This window comes from Carex rostrata, chromosome 19 (assembly GCF_964058835.1).
Source record: "Carex rostrata chromosome 19, lpCarRost1.2, whole genome shotgun sequence".
Classification (NCBI taxonomy): Eukaryota; Viridiplantae; Streptophyta; class Magnoliopsida; order Poales; family Cyperaceae; genus Carex; species Carex rostrata.
In genome coordinates, this window is record NC_135936.1 from 2,675,340 (window position 1) to 2,691,329 (window position 15,990).

Sequence of the window (15,990 nt, forward strand, 5' to 3'; positions counted from 1 at the left end):
TTCAAATCCCCCAATCCATTCAGACAATCCGCATCCTCTCCATTAACGCACCGTTTGTGTTTATATCAGGACCGTTCAATCAGACTCGGATCAATTCGGCCTCAACCTGTACCACACGGATCCTTAATACTCATACAGATTTAAATCGACGGTCCTGATCTTAACTCAAAATGTAGTTAACTCAGAGGATAAAAATTCATCGCGAAACCCCCTTAAAAGTCTTAAACAGTTTTGATATCAATTAATCCCCCTTCCGGCCTTCCTCCTCTTTCCCCTTTTCGCGGGAATCAACCTCCTCTCCTTCTTCCTCTCTCTTCCCTCTTTCCAATCCCACACGCACCATGACCACCTATGGCACAATCCCCACATCCCAGCCAACCAGCGCCTCTTCCCCGCTTGACTATATCTCCCGAGTTAAAGGCATCGGCCGCTCGGCTCTGGAGACGCGCCGTCCATGGCGCGAGCTCGCCGACATACACTCCTTGTCCCTGCCGCCTCGCTCCTTCCGCCCCCTCTTCGCTCGCATCAAATCCAACATCTCCTACTTCTCCATGAACTATGCGATCATCGTCCTCGTCCTCGTCTTTGTCTCCCTCCTGTGGCACCCCATATCCCTCATCGTGTTCCTTGTATGCATGATCGCCTGGCTATTTTTCTATTTCCTACGCGATGAGCCGCTGGTTTTGTTCGGCCGCACGATTGCGGAAGGTGTCATGCTCGCTGTGCTGTCAGTGGTGACGCTTGCGCTACTGCTTCTGACGCATGCCACCATCAACATTTTGGTTTCGCTTGGGGTCGGGATCTTGGTGGTGTTAGTGCACGCTGCCGTGAGGAAAGATGAGGAAGGGTATGCTGATTTAGAGAACTACGCGGCCGTCGGTGAGCGGTGAGATGCGTGTGTACCGGTTTTATGATTTTTAGTTTTGTAACCATGTTGGTGTTTCTGGAGCCGGTACAATGTGAGCTTGGATGCTTTCTGAGGGTTTCTGTAGTTGTGATAGTTATTTATTTTTGCTTATGGGATTTGTTCTTGTTAATAAGTATTTTGAAGTATGAACTCTGATTAATTTCGTTTTATTACTATCTCAATTTCGTTTTATTTGTTGGCATTTTCTGATTTCTTTAAAGTGTGAATAAGTGGATAGAAGAGAGGTTGTAAATTGGTCATTTGGGGATGAAAGAATGGTGGATGAAGTAATTATTGAAGGGATAGTGTGCTTCACGCCTTCACCTTCACATGGTATTTATTATTGATTTCTTTCCCTGACAAGTGACAATAAATTAAATTAATCTATTATGTGGGGATCCCAGATTTTGGAGTTCCTGTGCCTTTGCATTGGTACTGGAATGATATTTGATCCCATAGCATTTTTATCTGCACGTGATCGGTTGACAAAATATCTATATAAATAAAATGGATAGTGAATGCCAACAGTATTTCACATGATGATAACATGTTCGTAGCAGATTAGCAGTATAGCACCCATTTATTCCGGAGATTTTTATAAATGCCCTCAAAAAAAGTTTTACGAATCTACTCTCAATTTTTTTTTTTTTTTTTTTTCTCAAAACTCTTCCAACTGTCCTAGTGGGGCGGTCCACTCTGCAACCTAACCACTCACCGGTGGAATGGTCTACTGGGGACCTGACCGCCCCCTCCCAATGGGGGCAGTTCACTCTTATATTTTTTTTAGAATCTTAGTATTTTTATTTAAATAATTTTGGAGTTTTAGTTTTCTTATTTAGAGTTATGCCAAAAATTAAAACATTTGATATATTGATTAGTGATGTCGTAATTCTTTATAACTTTGACTTGATTTGTCAGTTATATATCACAAGTCTAAAGATAATACTAATTAAGGACTTGGCGTTGATTCTTAATAATTTATTTTTATTTAATTATACACAAGAAAATATGGTTATATTGCCTCAATGACCTTCAACTACACCCATTGTTTTTTTTATTCCAAACAAGATACTTTCGATGATTTTTGAATTATAAATATAACCATTATTCATGCTTTCGATGATTTTTGAATGATAAATATAACCATAATTCATGAAAAAATCAACAAAGTCTTTGAATAAGTTTATAACGTCATCGATGTTTTTGATAGTAATAAAGTTATGGCCGTTTAGAGAGCATGAGTTCGTTATCGATGTTTTGGCAATGAAACATCGATGCACTTTTGCCGTCGTTAAGCCGGACATAAAGCATAGGTGCATTATCGGTGTTTTTTTGCACGGAAGTATCGTTATTTTTTGAAAAAAAAAATTCAAGAGCCATAACTTTGGCTAGGAAAGCCGAATTTGCGCGTATGACTGCAATTCAGAAAGAGGGACGAGATGGATCTGAATTTTGCTCGAGAGGGGACCTCCGGGCATCCGAAGTATCAGAATTTCAAAAAAACATCGTTTAGTGCCTAAAAAATTCAGTTTAAGTTTTCTATCAACGGTAGACATACAACAACCGGTATTTTGTTTAGTCAAAAGCCTAAGGTCATGTTTGGTTGTGGACTCAATTTAATGAGGCCTAACTTGGTTATTCCAATTTAGGTTGATCTAAATTTCTAAAGATATACCTTGAGTTAAATTATTCCTTGTCTGATAAGAATTTAATGGCTTAAGGTATGATTTTATATTACAAATTATTTTGTCCTACAAAATTTGTAATAACAATAATAAAACTATTATTTGTATTTTTTTATTTGTTTTTATTGAAAGAAATTGTAAAGAAAACGAGTTATGTATAAATTAATTCTATATCTTAGAGAAGCACATTGTATTTAATGAATCTTATTTAATTAACGTTATATGTGTCCTAATTTATTTGCCAAAAATGTGTTAGGTTGATGAATAAAAAAATTATTATTTTGTAGTACAATTTAAAAAATATTTTATTTAATTATTTTCTAGATTGCATATTTTGTTGATTTAGAAAGTTATGCGATTTAAAACAATATTGATTCTATAATTGATAAAGTTATAAGTTTTCTTATACGTAAATGAAAAGAAAATTGCTTATTTTATATTTCTTAAAAAGTGATTAAAAATAATAAAAATAATGAAAAGTTAGGCCTCATACTCAATTAAAATTGAATCACCTAGAGAGGTGGTTTAGTTTAGGCCAATTTAGTCCGGCCTAAAGATCGACTTATTTCGTCTTAGTCCGGCTCAATTAAATCACGTTTGGTGGAATAAGTGAGGCCTAAAGCCCTTATTTCACTGTTTAGTCCACAACCAAACATGACCTAAGAGATTATTCAAGAATTATCCATATAATTATTTTAAAATACATTTACTATTTATTGTGTACGTTTATTTATTCAAGCAAATGGTATACGTTAACAGTAATCAAATAATTCAATTATTCTCTCTCTCGCTCTCCAATTATTCTCTAAAAAAACAAAGAAGTTGATATCATTGAAGCCAAGTCCTTAATGATATTTGAATAAAATAAATTATTAAGAATCAATATCAAGTTCTTAATTAATGTTATCTTTAGACTTGTGATATCCAACTGATAAATCAAGTCAAAGTTGTAAAGAGTTACAACATCACTCATCAATATATCAATGTCTTATTTTTTTGACATACACCATAAACAATAAAACTAAAACTCCACAAAATTATTTAAATAAAAATACTAAGATTCTAAAAAAAAAAGATGGACCGCCACCACTGGGGTGGTCAGGTCCCCAGTGGACTGCCCCATTGGTGGGCGGTCAAGTCCTAGAGTGGACCCCCCTTACTGGGGACGGTTGGGGCAATTAAAAAAAAATCAATGATAGATTCGTAAAAACTTTTTTTTAGGGTATTAATAAAAATCTCCGTATTTATTCAATACTTCTGAATAGTTTTATTTTGTTAACTATTTTGGTGCAACAATATTTTGGTCTTTCTCCCTAAATAGGTATGTTTTAGTATTTTAGAAACAAAGAGAAAATTACATTTAAGATATAATAAGAGAAATATTGTACCTGGGTCCGGAGACGTCTAGCAATTAAATTTCCAAAAAACTCCTTATCCTAAAAAAGTTTTTTTTTTTTTTTCTCTTTTACATTATATGTTAGTCATTTATATTTATCACAACAGAATTAGAAATCCACTTAAAATAAATAATATATTTCTATCAGCAACACAAGATAAGTGAGAATTTTTAATATTCGATCTATTTATTATAACCTTTTTTTTTGTGGAGGTATGAAATATCCAATTTGAAATTATTGTTCTGGTGTACTACAATATCATATCAATGAAAATCAACAATATTATTTCTATTTCTAGAAAATAAAAAAATAAACCACGTTAAAGATATGAAACAAATTACTATATCTACTAGTGTTGTGCTCTCGGGTAGGGTACGGGTACCTCGGATAAATCCGGGACGGGTAACGGGTAGGACGGGTACGGGTAGTCGGGTAGAACAGGTACGGGTAGGTCGGGTAATTTTTTTTAAAAGTGTACCCTACTCGTTTCATACTTGTGCCCGTCTCGGGTAACGGGTACAGGTAATTTGGTTTTTAATACTGTTTTTTCTGTTTTTTTTTTTTTTTTTTACTTTTTTTTCTGTTTTTTTTCCCTTTTTTTCCGTTTTTTTTTTTTTTCTGTTTTTTCTGTTTTTTTTTTACAGTGCCGTACGAATATTATGACGTGTTTATAATTCAATTTTTACAATATGAATAGTTCGATATCAAATAGAGTATATATATATACATGAAATTATCAAGTCACATCTTTATAATTTATAAATTAATAAAATTGGAGGGGGGAATAAAATTCGAAATTAAAAAAAAAAAAACGGGATTTGACCCGGGTGGGTCCGACCGGGTTTGATTCGACCGGTCCAGGCCCGGTTTGTCTGAACCGGCGGCAAAATAATTTTGAATTTTGAATTAAAAAAAATGGGTAAACGGGTAAACGGGTAAAGTTGTTCGGGTAAATGGGTGCTGGTACGGATACAACGGGTGCGGGTAGGCGGGTTTCGGGTACGGGTAAGACGGGTACGGGTTGGGCGGGTTTTTTTCTCAAATATTGGTACCCTACCCGTCTCAAACCCATACCCGTTTACCCACCTATACCAGGGCACGGGTACGGATACCTCGGATAACAGGTACGGGCTGGGCAAAACGGGTACTACCCGTTCGGGTTTTAGCAATCCTCTAATATCTACAAGAAATAATTCATCAACAAATGACTATATTTTTAAAAGGAAATGTCTACATCCATATTTTCAAAATTAGAAGCAACGTCTAAAGTCTAAATAGACATTCGTTTGCTGAAGAGCAAGAATAGCCCGAAAGATTAGAAGAAATTTGAGTGTGGGTTGATCTGTACTAAAAATCTATATTTTTTTTGTAAAATCTTATAGTCAATTCAAATCATCTAACATGATCTTCATTTGAATACTTACAACTAAATTTTACATTTTTGAGATTTTTTTTACAATTTTTCTAGAAAATTATTGTTTTTGAATGATCTAAAATTTCCAGAGATTTTCCACCAAGCTAAAAAAATTATAAAAGAATTCTAAAAATTGTAAAATTATATTTGCTAGTACTTATTCATATAAAGCTCATATTAATTATCCGGTTCAAATCGACTATTAAAACATTTTAAAATATATGAATCCATATTGCATGTCAATATACGCTATGCACATTACCATAGCCTCACTCAAGAAATTTTATGTATATTGTCCGTAATTTTGCTTGATATTTAAACCATTGTTGTGGCCTATGGGCACACACACACACAGAGTAGCACCCAAACATGGGAGTCGTGACAATGCGCTAGCGACCTAAACCAGTGGAGCCACACGCCCACACCGTGCGTTGCTTGCATCTTGGATCCGAACAGCAAAATCATGTGATTGGTTCTCGGGTCGGCCCAATATGACCTGTCATCTCTCTATCGGCTATATAGACTGATAGTATCCAGTGAGGCCCGCATGTCGGAAGTTGGTACTTTGCGCTTGTCGCCCAGTGTAGAACAGTTCTTTCCAAAATGAGTAATAGGATTAAAAGTTGAAATGCTTTTTGGTTGGTATTGAATTTTTCACCGGCGAGAGCTCCATCGTCTCGTGCTGCGCGCGGAACGAAGTTAGTAACGATAAGTCGATAACTGTTGCCCATCAAATCTGTTGTGATTTTAATGAATCCAATTGCATGTTCAAAAATCTTATGTCGATCCGAGAGCCAACGACAACGGGAAAATGTGTTTGGAGGCATCGAAAAGAGGTAGAAGAACAAAGCAAAAATTACCAAGACAAAAAAATAAAAAAGTTTGACTAGAAAGTTCTCACTGTATTCGATTTTCTTGTATTTCGTCTCATTACATTCTATTTCATTCTAATTCCAAATTTTATTTGATAATTATTACCCTCTTCTTCACTCAATTTCATTTATTCATGGTGTTACACACTTACACACCATAAAAAATAAATACAAAGATAAAATAATTACAGACACGATACAGTTGACCAAATATACTTGTTGAAAAAAAAAACTTAGAAATCAATTATAAATAAAATATTAATTTAAGTGCAAACAAAAACTGTTAAAATACATTTAGGGAATGTTGCATGGACGTTATAATTAATTCATAGCTCATTTCAAGACTGATATAGTTTTTTTTTATATATATATAATTATTTTACGGCTTATATTAAGGCTGGTGATGGCATTCACTTTGTTCGAAAAGGTGGAAATGGTGTGTTGGATTGTTTTCAATTATTTTTCCGTTCTTGATGTTATGTCATGAAGAAACAATTATCAGTTAGCCTTTTGCTCCAAAGGATCTGAAATTACTTACAAATATATTGCTCTCGGATTAATATAGGTGCAAGGATTTTTGGAGAGAGAAAAAAAATTCTACAAGCATCCTGCAATTTCTGGCATTATCTATACATATTATATGTTATTTGTTTATTGGATTATGATTTTAGTAAAAAAAAAATATTGATGTTATTAGTCATTGAAAATTTATTTAATCTGAGACAAGTATAATGAATGGGGTGAATTGATCATCAAATATTTTTTTTACTTTTTTGTATTTATGTATTGTTTATTTTATATAATTTAGATAAAATGTTACTATTAATTTGATTCAGATTCTCAGTATGAAAAGTTTATAACTTTATATAATTGGAGTAGAACTAGGGTGTTCTTAACCTCAGCAAGGTGTTCGGTGAGCTTAACTCCAAAATCTATTAAATTAGCTTCAAACAATAAATCCAAATCGTTGAAACCGATTTACTTCACAAATGATCAATTTACATGTAAATTTTTTTAAATTTCGAATTAATTTTATATAAAGTCAAGTGGTCAAAAGGTATTAAAAACATGAATGCACTAAAATTAATTTATAAACTTTCTAATTTTGACCGCTTGACTTTATACTATAATAATTCGAAAACTTAAAATCTTTACATGTAAATTCATCACTTATGAAGTAGATGAATTTCAACGTCTTAGATTTGTTATTTGAAACTGATATAATATAATTTTTGAGTTAAGCTCACCAAACACCTTAGTGAGCTTAAACACCCTAATTTTACTCATAATTGACCTCCAATATATATTTAATCTCCGTAGTTACCATAATTTTACTCATAATTGACCTCCAATATATATTTAATCTCCGTAGTTACCAAGTCTGGCTCTGGCTTGTCAGACAACAAGAACGCACGCACATGGAAGTGCATACTCTTAACTTAAGAGAGCTAACTCATTCTATATTTAACTAGTAATTCAAGTGATAAATTAATGTGACTACTTCCAGAAAATCTTGATTTCAAGTCCCAACGGGCACAACATTACAAGTGACAATATGATGGGAGCCATGTGTATCCCCTACAACAGTAACAAAAAAAAAAAAAGGTACCGTTTCATATCGGCGCTGATGCAAGTCATAGAAACTGCACATGGGTAGGGGTCCTAGGGACTAGGGAAGGCGCTGCCGATGGGTAGGGTATGAGAGCTTTACACCCACACCCGCTAAAGACACAATCCATTCATTTTGCGTTAAAAAAAAAAAATTAAAGCAAGCAGTGAAAAAGACATGAAATTTATAATACTTTAAAAAACATTTCACATTTAACTTCTTTCAAATAAACAAGTGACACATTTATAAATCATATGCTAACCGTACCACACATGAACGATACGTCAAAACCTAATTCTGATAAATAACAGACTAACAATAAAAATCATGACAACAATAATTTCAATTATGTATGTAACTTTAATGTTAGATAAATCACAGATCTGCTCTTCCAGGGTACCTAGGGAACGGTATCACATCACGAATGTTATCCAGCCCAGTAGCGAAGAGGATCATGCGTTCAAACCCTAGACCAAAACCACTGTGCTTGACTGAACCGTACCGGCGCAAGTCAAGGTACCACTCATAAATCTCCAAAGGCAGGTCCTGGTCTAATATTCTGTCAGAAAAAAGAGTTTGGGTTAGCTCCAGAATAGCAAAAAGTAGAATGCTGTTTGGGTTAAAAAGTAGTTGTTCCGATCTATTGGTTTAACTTGGGATAGCTCGGTATTATGCTATTTCCATTAATTTGTTCAGTTAGCGGCTGTTACGAATCTTGGGTTAGCTGCAAACCTCGCTACAATCTTGGGTTACCTACATATTCTATTGACCCAGTATAAATTTGGTCCTAATATTATATCGAACAAGCTAAGGTACTCGCTATAATTCCAAGTATTTAAGCATTCAATGTATATTATGGACTAATTTGGTCATTCAATAATGGCCAGTACATATCACCCTACATATCCAGTTCGCATCATTTCTTGCAATTTGATTTTTTTAATTTAAAAACATTTTTCTTGTAATTTGATTTATTTTTTAAAAAAAACACATTCTTTCGCATTTATCTTTATAATTGTACTCTCTCAATTCTTTCTATGTAAACACTTTTTTAAATAATAAATTATTACTGTTCTGAACACTATTTTTGGAGTAGAACTAGGGTGTTCTCAAGTTCACCAAGTCCCTTTGTGAACTCAACTCTAAAGCCTATTGAATTGACTTCAAACGACTAATCTGAATCGTTGAAACCCATCTACCTTACGAGTGATGCATCTATATGCAAAAACTTTAAGCTTTCGAATTATAATGTCAAGCGGTCAAAATTAGAAGGTTTATAAATTAATTTTAATACCTTCATTTTTTGAATATTTTTTAACTACATACAAAATTAAGAAAAAAGGGTGTACCCAGTACCGAAAGCTCCCACACGTTGTGGGGTCTGGGGAAGGGAATTTCTAGGCAGCCTTCCCCTTGCATTTCTGCATGGAGGCTTATTTTAATTCCAAAATTTAAAATTTTCGCATGTAGACACATCACTCGTAAGGTAGATGGGTTTCGACGGTTCAGATTCGTCATTTGAAACCATTCAATAGGTTTTAGAGTTGAGTTCACAAAGGGACTTCGTGAATTTAAGAACACCTCAGTTCTACTCCTATTTTTGTGTTTTTCCAATGTTTCAAAAATTAAAGACATTATTCTTGAAAGAGCAAAAAAGCTAGCAGTAGGACCTCAACAATTGAGCTTATTTCAGCAGAACATCCATTTTGATCCATTTAACCCTGCAAACTATTGAATCTGTTCAATCCACTCTTTCCCTCATTTCATTTAGAAATGAGGCTTGCATAAGAGCGGGAAGGCCAGTATATATATGGTGGGGTGATGGGAAAAAATACAGTGATTCGGAGAGGCAGAAGAATATATTGGTGTGGATGTCATGGTGCTTAAAGTGTACTATAACTTGGTGACAGCTGGAGATTGGGGTGAACCATTGGTTAGCAAGGAAGTGAAGATTGGGGTGACCTCTCGGTTAATTTAATCAGAAGCAGTTGTTAAGGGGTATATTGAACCAAAAAGGAAGCTTAGGTGACTAAAACAAGTACCTCAGTTGGGATGTCAAACCAGAATTTCTTCATTTAAAAAAAATGTCTTTCGGGGTGTAAGAACTTTCATATGGAAACAGATTGTATCATGATTTTGAAAGATTGTCTTTCAGCATATCCATAGAGTATAAGATATAATACTCGTGCATACCTCTGTTTCAGAATATCTATCCTCTCTTCTCTTTGGCTTCCACCAATAAGCTCACCAACCTAATTGAAAGAAATAACCATTGGTCAATTTGAAAAGTAACGGAAACAAAAATTTCACAACCACCAATTATACTGTCAAAAAGCTGGAGATCACAACATTTTCAAGTACTTGCTAGCCCACAGTAGCCTGTGTAACAACAACCAAGCCTTTAGTCCCAAACAAGTTGGGGTAGGCTAGAAATGAAACCCAATCACAATTATAAAATAAAGATAAGTAGTAATAAAGTAGTAATAAAAATAAAAATAATAAATAAAAGTGAAAGTGAAAGTAATAACAATTTGAAAATCCCAATAGTCCTTATACTTGCTTACATTCTATGTTCATTTTTTATTATCTAGCCTCTTTATCCAAGGATACGAATGATATTCTTTCAAAGAATTTCATAGATATTAATCTCATAGCTTTAACAATTGGTAAAGAATGCAATTAATATAATAAATAAATAATAAAATAAACACACTATCTGAAGTTCTAAGTTTTATTTGCCTGAAATGTCACCTATACACATTAACTGAGAAACATTGATCTACAGAGAACATAAATAATGAGGTACCTTTGGAACAAGAACATCCATGGCTGCAACTGTCTTCTGGTCATCATTGAGTCGCATATAGAATGCTTTAATTCCTTTCGGATAGTTGTACACTATCACCGGTTTCTTAAATATCACCTCAGTCAAGTACCTGTTTTCAAGCAAAAAGAAGTGTTATCTACTAGTGGACCAACCATTACATTTTTGGATCTTTCTGATGTTATGCTTGCAATTCTTTCTTCGATAAAAATGAGAGGTAAACTTATCCATCTCAAGCCTCAATTGTACAAAATTACACCACCAAATATAATGGGCAACCAAATTAGTTTAGCTAACCGGCAGAATATCAACAATTTGGCAAATTTAGTGAAAGTACCTTTCATGCTCAGATGCCAAGTCAATACCCCACTCTACTTTGTTTTCAAATTTCTTTTCAGTGACTCCCATCAAAATCTCTACTGCTTCAGTGTATGAGACACGTGCAAATGGAGTTGAAGCAACAAGCTTCAGCCGCTCGATGGCAGTTTTGTCATAGTTTTTCACCATGAATTCCATGTCTCCCTTGGAATTGTCGAGCAACCACTGACACATGAACTTCACATACTCTTCCGCATAATCCATATCATCCTATATGATGTTAACCATGTTTACAGTATGTGAGGTGAGCATATTTTTTTCCCCTATTTTACTTGGACATAATTTTATTAAAGTTTCAGGTAAGCATAAAATATTTCATGCAAGGCCTGAATATGTAAAAGGCAAAAGACAAAACACCAGCAGGGTGGTAGTTAAATGAAGTTTATTGAATTGATAATTCAAAGTCGAAAATCATCAAAGCCACACTCGTCAAATTATAATTCTACTTCTTCCTGCAACTTAGGAGTGTCCTAGGTTGTCTCCAACTCGTTAATCACCTCCTACCAACTAACCAAATAATGTTCTATATAAAAGCTGAATTTCCCATCTTTCATAATTCTAAAAAGTAAAAGAAAATTATACTTCAAGCTCTAACCAAAATGCTATGCTGTTAGCATACATCAAGAACACACGATGAGAAGTTACAGGACGAGAGGAACCGAGGACTCAAAAACAGCAAGTACCAAAACCAACAACTGAAAATGCTTAATTGATGAGAACACTTATTAAATTACATGATTTTTAAGTACCTCCAATGTAGCAAAAGCCATTTCAGGCTCCACCATCCAGAACTCAGCAAGGTGACGGGACGTGTGGGAGTTCTCAGCACGAAAAGTGGGCCCAAATGTATACACACTTCCAATTGCACATGCGTACGTCTCAACTTGCAGCTGACCCGACACAGTCAGAAAAGCAGGCTTCTTAAAGAAGTCGGAATCAAAAACAAATTGCCCATCAGGATTAGTAGGAATCCCTGGCTTCAGCTTATATCTCTCTTCCAACCTAGAAGAGCAATATGGTGGATTAGCACAGAAGATGTATAAACATTAGGTACTAAGGTTGAAAAAAATTGAAGCATAGGGATAACCTGACGATTGGTTACTTTGACAGTCTTGAGAATATTTTCTCAAATCAATTCAAATAAGCTTGAATATTAAAAATAAACTTGAAGATATATTATTAGGCATATTGATAGCCTGCCAAAAAATTTCATACAGTTTAGTGATGCATCAAGGGCCATTAATTTCAGACCATTCAAATTTAAATCACTTGATGAAGGTTAAAACACGAAGTCTCATCATTTTTTATAGATATAATTTGTGCATCATTTAGATCTGGCATATAATTCAATCTTAAAATTACATTTTATTTTTTACAATTGTCAATATTGTCAACATAAAAAGTTATCAAGTAATTCCTCACCAAATGAAATTAAAGCCATTTATTAAGAGAAACTTGAAAAGGAAAAACAGAAATTAAATATAGCAGCAAATCGACAGCATTCACCTAGAGACAGACTCCTTGGCTCTATTGAGCTCAGAGACAGCACCAGTGATCTCCGCTTTACTTGCCTTGGTGGATTTAAGCTGAGCAACAATATCACCTTTCTCCTTAACAACAAGCTTAGCAGCTTCAATGTCAGATTCAGATGGAGGTGGGTTCTCCTTGAGTTCCTTGGCAATTTTCTCAGCCTGGCTAAAGAGAACTGTGGCCTGGAACATCTCCCCAGCACCTTCGCAATCACTTGTTGTGAGGATCGGAGTATGGATGTAGCGGAACCCATTCTGTCGGAAAAAGGCATGGGTCGCATGAGCCAATTCATCTCTGATTCGAGCAACAGCTGATATCTACAAATTTATTGAATAGCTCATGTTAACGGACAAGAAAATTCATGAATCTAAATCATAATTGAAACACAACAAATGCTAATGATATAAACAGTCAATTTCATGCAAATCAATTACGTTTTTTTTTCATTAAAATTTGTTGTTCAGTAAAAACAGTCAATCTAATGAAACTTCACGAGTCAATTGTGTAATGATGTATAATTCCTCCATAAGTCAATGCTAAGGACATTAATTGAATTGGAAAACCTACAAATCAGTAAGTTTGTTTTTCCAAAGCATTTTTTTAGGGAAAAGACAAACCAATCAACCACCTTGTAATAAAAAGAACGCAAATAATCAACGAGGTAGGAGAACAGCTCTAGCAGATTTGTTGTCACCCAACGTACTGATTTTATCAGGATAGCAACATATATATTGCCAAAAATTATGGAAGTAATCACAGAGCAAAGTTACATAATAAAATACAAACAAAAAAAAGAACATACATGAAAAGTAGGAAAGCCCAGGAGGGCAAAATGGCACACATACTATATGATGACAAGTTGGCAACTGCACGTTCGAGGTACAATATTAATCAATGGCCAAACCAAGAATTATGCAATTCCCAACATCATTCGCAACCCAGTGCTCTGAACCAAATACAATGGGTTGAGTTCAAGATTCAAACAATTGCAATGACTAAAAGAATAAAACATAAAAGAGATAAAGAAAAGAATACATGAGCTCCAACGCTCTTCTTTTGCAGCACAAGAAAGTAAATTTTTATGAAATAACAGCCTTAATCATTGAACAGCAAAATATGCACACGATAGAGTGTTTTCTTCAAAAAAGGATATAACATCCGAAACCAATTAAATGACAATGCTAAAAAAACCACAACCATTGAAAAACTTACAGATCATGCAGCCAAAAAGTATGACAAAAAAAATAAACTTATAATATTGATGCTAGCACAACTCCCAAGTTTGACTGACAGACGTCTAAAGTATCATATGTACAGTTATGTTGATAAAAATGACAAGCAATCTATTCACAAGTAATCTACAAATTTAGGTTTGTTTATAGATTATTGTTATGGTCATTCTGATGACAGTACATGCCTGCCAAATGGTGACTCAATATCAACTAGCTGCTTATTGAACCCATTTAACTTCTACTTAATTCTTTTCATGCCCTTTATTTTCGTATGATGACTTCTTAAAAACATGTAGAGGTTCTGTGAGAGGCCTAGACTCAATGGACCGAGTTAACTCAATATAACAGAAATAAATTACTCAAACCAGTAGCTTTATGTACCTGTACACAACATCATTGGTAGGACCATAAATTGTGTACAAACAGAACTCTTATTAAAAATAATAATGTAGAAAATTGCAAACTGCTTTTGTATCTTGGATTGAACATATTTTGGAGATGTCGAACAGAGACATATATTATGAATTATTGAGGGTTTAAATTTGCAAGTCTCTACTGTCTGGCTGACATACAAGAAAACAAGTCAATAAAAAACTGTATACCGTGTTAGTTCTGGCACGGAGATGCATGAAATCACGCAAATTCTCCAATGTTAGCCGAGTCTTTGGCAAGGGGTATTTCTCCCCAACTGGGCCCACCTCTAAAACCCGGTCCACCTTCAATTCAATCCTTTGCTTCACCCCTTCAGGCGGTGGCTTTAATTCACCCTCAACCAAAACAGATGTACCAGTAGGTACCAGCTCTGCAAGTGGGTGGGTTGCTGCATCACATATCACCTGTTAATAATATTTATCCACGTAAATAGTTGATAAATAACAAAGTTTCTAATATCTTGGTCCTGCACATTCTGTAATTTAAACTAATCAATAAATTATGCATACAAGATTAATAATTTTAAATTTCTGTTCTTCCAGTTGTATGGTTGTAGAAAGTTCATTTTCAAAACATTTTAGTATACACATTAGAATAGATGCCAGGAGGAAAATAATTATGTCCTTACAAGTATTTGAAATACCTATTCCTCAAAATTGATTATATTATGTATAACAGTTAAGGTTTAGCAAATACAATGTATCAGCTAAAACACAAATTATTGGTTGCCTGGAAAAAAAAATGAAAATTAGCAAGTCTTCTAAAACAGACTTGAACTGAAAGGGAATTCGGATTTCACACTTAGCTGGCCAATTCAAACAGGTCCAACTAAATTGACTAAAATATTTCATGCTTTAAACAACCTGAAGATTTGCGAGGCATGAACCATCGTTGACCTCGAGAAACGCAAACGATCCTTTACCCTGTTCACGCCCGGTTTTGACCCAGCCTCCGACCAACACGCGGCGACCAGCCCAGTTGGCCACGTCATCTTCAAGGATTTTGTTTATTTTAGTCATGTGTCTAAGAACGCGCCCCTCGGGGTTGCCAAGGCTCGTCGCGGCCATCTTAGTCGCCACCTCTGCTACCTCCATTCAAGATTTGCTTCAGTAGCAATTAGGGTTTTTCTGATGATAATACACTGGCGGCGGCTGCGTTATAGAAGGTGGAGAGCACAAATTGAGGTTTAAGATTCTCTTAAATTATCTGATATAAACCCTGCAAAATAGTCCCTGCCTTCCAAATTATTGTACTTTAAACCCCTGTGTTATTTGAATAAACCCAAAAACTTATATAGGTTGTCTTGGTCGACATTCGAGTAGAGCACAGAAAAAATACACCAATTAGGGCCTGTTTGACACCTACCGTTCCCATAGTTTTTTATAGGTAAAATGACTTTATTAGTACTTTTACCTTGCTACTGTTCGGCAACTTAGTTTTAATTCCTATTTTGATTTCCAAGAAAGGTTTCTTAACACCACATGCTTTAATTTATGTAGGGAAAAAAACATTGAGTCAAAGGTCTGTTTTTTTTCCCAACTGACTGAGGCGTTGATTTCATCTAACCATTTTTTATCTTATTAAATTTAACATTGATTCATTGATCTTATTAAATTTACTATTCAAATTGAACGCAATTTGACGGAGCTAGTTTCATCTAGCCATTTTTATTTAAACAAGCAATTTAATACTAATTAATTAATAGAGGTA

At 34.6% G+C, this 15,990-nt stretch overlaps 1 protein-coding gene and 1 pseudogene across 2 annotated transcripts; one reads left to right on the plus strand and one right to left on the minus strand.

The window, feature by feature from the left end:
* Window positions 1–239: 239 nt before the first annotated feature.
* LOC144571815 (PRA1 family protein F3 pseudogene) lies at window positions 240–1,080 on the plus strand (annotated as a pseudogene). Its single transcript, XR_013517583.1, has one exon. The product of XR_013517583.1 is annotated as a PRA1 family protein F3 pseudogene (transcript).
* A 6,974-nt stretch (window positions 1,081–8,054) lies between these two features.
* On the minus strand, window positions 8,055–15,490 carry LOC144571261 (asparagine--tRNA ligase, cytoplasmic 1-like). The gene is made up of 8 exons (XM_078320484.1): window positions 15,144–15,490; window positions 14,451–14,684; window positions 12,593–12,933; window positions 11,836–12,088; window positions 11,046–11,296; window positions 10,691–10,820; window positions 10,078–10,136; window positions 8,055–8,443 (listed from the first exon to the last, which is right to left on the minus strand). Exons 1-8 carry the CDS (start codon window positions 15,372–15,374, stop codon window positions 8,260–8,262), a joined length of 1,683 nt encoding a protein of 560 aa, XP_078176610.1. The 5' UTR covers window positions 15,375–15,490; the 3' UTR covers window positions 8,055–8,259.
* Window positions 15,491–15,990: the final 500 nt, after the last annotated feature.